General features: G+C 33.8%; 1 protein-coding gene and 2 long non-coding RNA genes across 3 annotated transcripts; 1 reads left to right on the top strand and 2 right to left on the bottom strand.

Annotated features, from left to right (window-relative positions):
• Positions 1–1574: 1574 nt before the first annotated feature.
• Positions 1575–6714, top strand: LOC109582181 (uncharacterized). Its single transcript, XR_002184953.1, has 3 exons — positions 1575–1759; positions 6295–6383; positions 6625–6714. It is a non-coding gene; the product is annotated as an uncharacterized LOC109582181 (long non-coding RNA).
• LOC100637961 (uncharacterized) lies at positions 1875–5686 on the bottom strand. The gene is made up of 13 exons (XM_019996834.1): positions 5412–5686; positions 5280–5354; positions 5201–5224; positions 4470–5146; positions 4342–4423; positions 4245–4295; positions 4164–4193; positions 3994–4104; positions 3837–3938; positions 3421–3789; positions 3304–3363; positions 3122–3251; positions 1875–3057 (listed from the first exon to the last, which is right to left on the bottom strand). Exons 1-13 carry the CDS (start codon positions 5530–5532, stop codon positions 1923–1925), a joined length of 2967 nt encoding a protein of 988 aa, XP_019852393.1. The 5' UTR covers positions 5533–5686; the 3' UTR covers positions 1875–1922.
• Positions 6715–6887: 173 nt separating the features above from the next.
• LOC109582182 (uncharacterized) lies at positions 6888–7335 on the bottom strand. The gene is made up of 2 exons (XR_002184954.1): positions 7274–7335; positions 6888–7201 (listed from the first exon to the last, which is right to left on the bottom strand). It is a non-coding gene; the product is annotated as an uncharacterized LOC109582182 (long non-coding RNA).
• Between the last annotated feature and the right edge of the window lie 6 nt (positions 7336–7341).

A 7341-nucleotide genomic window follows, 5' to 3' on the forward strand; every position in this document is an offset into this window, starting at 1 on the left:
TCAAAAATGTCCTCTAAAAAGAAGCATAAAATTAATCTCATTAAACATATTGTTTCTTACCACAATCTCTCATTAAGTCATTGGCTATACTAACAGTGCCTGTTGATCTTAATAATATGCTAGCAAATGATTTTAATTTGTTATGATCATAAGCTACTGCTGCATATACTTCTTTCATTGCATCATCTGTTAGTGTGTATCTACAACTCTTCACTTCCCTCAATGTCTCTTCAGATATCAGTCCTTCTGTATGTAACAGATCAACTGATTCTTCAGAGAGTGTTGTTCCAGATATTCTACTACTGTAATGCTGTAGTAGCTGGCTAACCACTGGGAAAGGAGCATTACAATACATTATATTAAATTAGAATTGACTTTACTTGTTTTCTCAATATTTTCAGCCACTGCTTTTGCTTCTAACTTTCTAAGAGCACTAGCCAATGTCTGCCAAGTAGGAGGATACACATTTTCATCAGCTTTACTCAGCCACTTGGATAAACACTCCATGAGACAACGTGAAGTATTTCCTCTATGATTAACTTTAATAGCTTCCAGTGTAGGATAAAGGAGGCCAAGATTCAATCCAAACTCAAACCATTTAGCCTCAGGAAACCTGTATTGCTTCAATATCTGTACAATCTCATTTAGTTTACTAATATCTAATTATAAAATAAACACAAATTAAGAGAAATGAAATTAAACTCACCTAAAATAATAGCCTGGAATGTTCTTACTGGCTTACTTGATGCCATTTTACTGTTTGGCAGACTGTGTTTACAAAGTAATATGTCAAAAAGGAAAAACATTGTTTTCTTTGTGCTGTTTTGTTTTGCAGTTTTATGCTTTGTATACTTAGGTGCAAATTGAATCATTTTTGTTACATAAACAAACCTCATTGGCTTTGCCTGTAATTTGGAAGGGAAGGTACTTGTAGTGTCTTTCTCTCATTGTAATAACATTCATTGCTATTATTAATAACATTATTCTCATTTTTTCTATTCTACAGTTGGTTGCTCGTAAATATGTTCTTCAAGCATTAGTTTATGATGATGAAGGAAACTATATACAGAAAACATTTTGTTAGCATTACAGGTAGGCATGTATATATGTATCAGAAAATAATACAATATTTTGAAGCAAGTTTTGATAAAGTACTGTGTACGGCATATATTTTGTGGGGATTAAAATTCGCGTTTTAGAAAAATTCGCGAAATTAAATTCTGCAAAATAGTGTGCTGATTGTATAGTAGGTGTAGTAATTACATTTAAATTGCAAAATTTTTATTCGCGAATACAAAAATGCAGCCAAATCACAAAATTTTATACCTGTGAAATATATGACGTATACAGTATCATGGACTCCATAAAAATTTACACATGCATTTTTGTTTGTTTATACACTAGAGTCTAACATTATAAAGAATATCTTCCTAGTGATCATTAATTTACCTTCTATTTTCTCTTCCCATTTCTTTTTTCCTTTTTTCATACACGCGCACTCTCTCCTATTTTTTCCTTGATATCTTCTCCCGCCACCTCCCTCCATCTCTCCTCTCTCTCTCTTTCTGCAGTCCTTACAATAGCAGTTGCTAATAAACATCCAGTTATTACACTACCAACTGATCATATTAAGATATTCTCCAGTACATGGCCTGATTCATCACCAGGTGTTACTTATCATTATCATTGGAGGAGATTGTTTGGTCCTAAGAAGGGAAACCTCAATGGAGTCAATGATAAAACCATCTCATTGAGTCACGTATGTTATAGGGAGGGAGGGAAGGATTTAATGACCTTGGATGCATTGTTGACACTGATTAGTAGAAGGTTATTCTTTATTGATACTATAATTTGTAATTTTGTATTAAGGTGCTCAGTTACATTGAAACAATTGATTTTAAAATTCACAAGCAAAAATACATTTATATGAATGTATGTCTACTATGTTTGACAAGTACAATGAAGATATTTCTAAAATTTGGCCTTGTATATTCATGATTTTTCCAGCAGTTTATCATAAGTTGTTTAAATGGTTCAGGACAATCTTTGGGTATGGGCATACGATAACCTTTTGGTACTGCCTCCTTTACTTCTTCATCTGTCATGCCAGGATACGGTTCCTTTCCTTTGGTAACCAGTTCCCATAGTAATATACCAAATGACCAAACATCAGATTTAATACTTAGTCGTTCTACAGTATATCCTTCAGGTGCTGCCCATCTATTAGCTAATATATTATATTTCTTATTGTTGTAGTATTTATTGCCATTGAGGTGTTGAGCTAGATAAAAGTTTGCTATCTTGACAGTGTTATGATCTCCTAATAGTATATTCTCTGCTCTTAGATCACAATGAATGTAATCTTGTTCTTCCAGATACATCATACCATCAGTAACTTGAATAGCAATATCTACCAACTCTGCTGGTGTAGGATTATTTGTAGTTAGGTAATCTTTGAGGTTTCCATTGATTGGTTCTGTTACAATATAAAATGGATAGCTTTCAGTGCAAACACCATATAGACTGATGATGTTGTGATGACGAAGTTTTCCCAGTATGTTGGCCTCATCAAGAAATGTTTCTTGTGTAATATCTGTTGCTATATTTGTCTTAATTGTAACTGGGCCTTTACCTATCAAATCACCCTTCCATGTCTTTCCAAACTGCCCAGTATGTATGCTTTTTAAAAACTTGATATCTGAATTATTAATTTCCCACTTTTTATCTATTTTAATGGTCCAGTAGGGTGTGTTTTTTTGCTTGGGTATAGGAATTGTTAGTGAGCAGGTCAGACCATCAGCTTCCATCATGTGGTGGTGTACCAGGTCATTGAGTGAGTCAAACCTGACACAAGGGAGTATATAATACTTATTATCCTCAATGTATATACGATAGTGCCTGATAGTAGCTCCACCATTAAATGAAAGGGTATAATGCTGTCCAGGATCACTTTCACTATCTCTAATTAGGAAAGTACCTGCTTGAGTGCCTGCTTGACTCAGTCTCTTCTCTGCTTCATCACGACTCACTGTATGATAGTAGATGTACTTGTAGTACCTTAGGAATAAAGAGTACATTTATGTATCAGATTTATCCTGTCTGTTAGTTAAATTTTACTTACATTAGTGGGTATTTCCCTTCAATTGGAATTATATAATTAATTGGTACTTCGCCTCTTTTGTCTGCATGAAATGAATACATATACCACCAGTGATCATCATTTTCAAAATTGACAACTTCAAGTACTTCTCCTATTATAATGCATTATTACTTGCATTGTATCATTTCTTTATTGTTGCAAACCTTTCTTCAAATTTAAGTCTTGTGGGCTTGATGCTTCTAAGCTATAACTAGCCATGAACACTAGTTAAGTTGTAATGTAATAATTATAGCAAGCATACAGCATGCATATTTGTTTACATTTTTGCTCAGAGATCCATTTCCTTAATGACTGTAGTAGAGCAGCATCACCAGTTAATTTTTGCATAAAATACTCTGCTTTATCATCATCATTGAAAAGAACAGGTAGAAGTAATACTGGTAATCTTTCCTTTGCCGTCATTGCAAACTGAAGCAATTGAAGCAATTCTACTCTTGAGTATCCAATGTATTTCATTGGAACAGCACTCTTCTGTCCAGTCTCCAGTGATTGTACCTCATGTCCATTTGTACTTAACTGAAGTAGTTCACCCTTTTTGAATGAAATAGTTGTGTCACTATAATCAACTTGAGCTTCACAGATAGATCCATTGGATGATAGCACTGTCTGTGTGGATTTCACTTCTTTATCTATTGATGTCTGATTAGAATGTAATAATATAAATACATGTACTTACTGTAAAACGGTTGCATTTCAAGCAGCTCTACACTGATAGATGATATACTTTCTTGTAGTTCCTCAATTTCTTGTTCATTGTCTTGTAGTACTTCCTTTCGACCTGTTTTAAAGTACATGTATTATGTCATTAGAAGCTAATGAAACATGTATTATACTTATTCTGATCCTTAGAGTAGATTGTAAATGTTCAGTTTCTGTTAATAACATTCGCTTTTTTGTACTTGCAGCCTTTTCTCTTTCAATTTTTTTTACTTTAGATTTAAAACCTTTATATGATTACAAGTTGATAATGCAATAATAAATTATGATAAAATTTATCCAATACCTGATGCCTGCTTGCTACTATTGATGAATTCTAAAATTATTTAAAACAATAATTATATAATTTAATGTAATGTGTCCCTGCCTTGTTTCTGTTTTAAATGTATAAGTTGCATTGCTTTATCATCAAAGAGACCTGTACATGCATGCATTGATGCTATTAGTAAATGATTCAGTCATACTTTCTTTGTCATTGTAATATGGATTCAGCTTCAGCAATTCTCCTATGCACATTTCAATCTCCTTTGCAGCAATCTTCATTTCCTAAATGGATGTTAAATATTTAAAAATAATTTTATATCTGGTATACTTTGTTTTTTATGGTCCTATCATAGACAGTGAAGTGTCCTATTTTCAATCTCATCAAAGCAAATTCTTCTTGAAGCACAGTAAGATTATCACGAGCCCTCAATTGCAAAGCATTCATTAGATGAGTAGGAGCACCACAAATGATAATGATGGAGTTCCCTTTATGCATGCTTTTGACTATGATCCTTCTGCTCAATCCTTTGAATGCTTTCTCCATTAAACGACGAATATCATTCAATAAGTGCTCAGCAGGATCCCAGTCTAGAACAAACTCAATTGTTTCACAAATCAGAAAATCGCTTGTTGAAAGCTTTTTATCAAGCAAGAAATCAACTTTGAAGGTGTTGCAAAACTCATCAAGTGTTGCATTGTACTTGGATATCAATGGCATAGCTTCAGTTATGCTGTAGAAATTGACTACTTTTTTCACTGGTGTGATATTGATGACATTGCATATGGTTTTAATGGCTTTCATGACATCTTTCACTGTAGTGGCAATGGCCAGCTGTGGGCTCAGGTCAGAGCAACAGGCATTGATGCATTCTTTGAAATCTTCAAGTTGATCATCTGTGATTTTATTGCATACCAAACCAGTAATTTTAATATGAAACATCCCATAATCCCATATCATTTCATCAAAGCGATCATTATAGAGTTGTGTAATATAAAGTTGAATATCTATAATAGTACATGCAGTTATAATTCTAACATTATGCTATTAGTGATAATTACCTGTTTGAGGCCTTGAAATTTTACCTATTAAGGACATAATCCTACATAATTTGCTATTTATCTTCATCATATGAAATACCTGAAGTAGGTCCAATTGCTGGGGTTGGAGGATCATTAATGCACTCAGACAAACTTTCAGGCATGATAATTTTCTCTATAAGGAACAATAAGTTGGCTAAGTTTCATGTATTGGATTTTAATTACTACTTACCAATATCCTGTAGTAAGTCATTTGCAATACTGATTAGAGTGCCTGTTGATCTTAATAATATGCTAGCAAATGATTTCAATTTGTTATGATCATAAGCTACTGATGTGTATGTTTCTCTCATTGCATCATCTGTTAGTGTGTATCCACAACTCTTCACTTCCCTCAATGTCTCTTCAGATATCAGTCCTTCTGTATGTAACAGATCAACTGATTCTTCAGAGAGTGTTGTTTCAGATATTCTACTACTGTAATGCTGTAGTAACTGGCTAGCCGGATCAACCACTATTAAGAAATAGAGTATAAATTTCAGTCTTATTGAATTAGACTAATTTACTTATTTTCTCAATATTTTCAGCCACTGTTTTTAGTTCTATTTTTTTAAGAGCATTGGCCAATGTCTGCCAAGTAGGCTTTACTCAGCCACTTGGATAAACACTCCATGAGACAACGTGAAGTATTTCCTTTATGATTAGCATCAATAGCTTCCAGTGTAGGATGAAGTAGACCAAGTTTTAACCCAAACTCAAACCATTTTGCCTCAGGAAACCTGTATTGCTTTAAAATCTCCATAATCTCATTTAATTTGCTAATATCTAATAATAAAGTAAACACATACAAGGAAGAATAAAGATAAACCGCTCACCTAAAATAATAGGGAACATTCTTGCTTGCTTGCTTGATGCCATTTTGCTCCAGGGCCACCTTTAAAGATATACTTTTACCTAATAAGGTATTAATAGCAGTAGCAGCCCTAGTGGAGTGACATTCAGACACCTCTAGCCTTATGATAATTATTGATTGTAAATTATGATGGTTTATCATCATAGTTGACATATCACTGATAAATTAAATTTGAATTAATTGTATCCTCTTTATTCTACAGTTGGTTGCTGGTATACAGTCTTGAAGTATTAGTTTATGATGATGAAGGAAACTACGGAAGAGATTTTGTTAACATTACAGTTAGACCAGGTAAGATAATACTGTATAAGTGGGTTTTTTTAGGGTTGCAAATTTTGCAAATTTCGCGGATTCCCTCCTGATTTGCGAAAATAAAATCTGCGAAAATCAATTTAATATGGTACCCGCATGGCACACATGGTAGATTTTGTGAAATTAAAATCCACAAATTTGGAATTTTAGCAGATTTCGCAAAATATAATTTCCTCAAAAAAACCACTTATACAGTAACTAACGATTCTATAAAGTTTAGAGCCCCATGTCAACAAGGCTCCTATTGTTATCATATCCCCCAGCACTAACATCACTATAAAACCCTCCGATAAACTAATACTAGATGCCTCAAATAAGTACTAATGGGTGTGGCCTGTTGTCATGGTATTGCCATAGAAACAAGTGACGATGGACCCAAGGGAGAGACCCTGTTCTACCAGTGGGATTTAATCAGTGGCCCCCTACAGGGGGTCTCAGGGAACCGGGATTATTGGACCCAACCTTTGCTAACACTGAAGCACCTCAATGTTGGAAAATATGTTTTTAAGTAAACAAATAAATTAATTAATATTTAATAGGTTGAGAGTCACCATAGATATACTACACAGACCGGGATTGGAAACTTCCCCGTTTTAATTTTATTCCGTGCATGATCCGTGTTGTCGTTGCTATGGTTATTATTACAGTTTATTAACAGTTATTAATGAATAAAATGGCCATCGGTGAACTTTTTCTCTTTTGTGCAGTGTTCTCCAGCCTCTCTTGCATCTCATAAAACAAGGAAGAAGCTGAACTGCTGGTGGAAGTTAATGATGACCTCTCTCTGCCTTCTGCATCTACAAAAATTACTTAGATCATGGAATAGTAAATGGAAAGAGCTTGCATGTTGTGTATCTCGTGACATTTACCTTTAATTGATTTTAGCATGATTATAAACAACTAGAATCATTAAACTATGCTATTCCACTAGTGGAAG

Source organism: Amphimedon queenslandica, unplaced genomic scaffold (assembly GCF_000090795.2).
Source record: "Amphimedon queenslandica unplaced genomic scaffold, v1.1 AMPQUscaffold_13398, whole genome shotgun sequence".
Taxonomy (NCBI): domain Eukaryota; kingdom Metazoa; phylum Porifera; class Demospongiae; order Haplosclerida; family Niphatidae; genus Amphimedon; species Amphimedon queenslandica.

Coding starts and splice junctions, on each gene's coding strand:
- LOC100637961 (XM_019996834.1), bottom strand. CDS start 5,532: ATGAGAGAAACATACACATCAGTAGCTTATGATCATAACAAATTGAAA. Junction 4,296..4,341: donor ATATTACAATGACAAAGAAA/GTATGACTGAAT, acceptor ATGCATGTACAG/GTCTCTTTGATGATAAAGCA. Junction 3,939..3,993: donor TACTCTAAGGATCAGAATAA/GTATAATACATG, acceptor ACTTTAAAACAG/GTCGAAAGGAAGTACTACAA.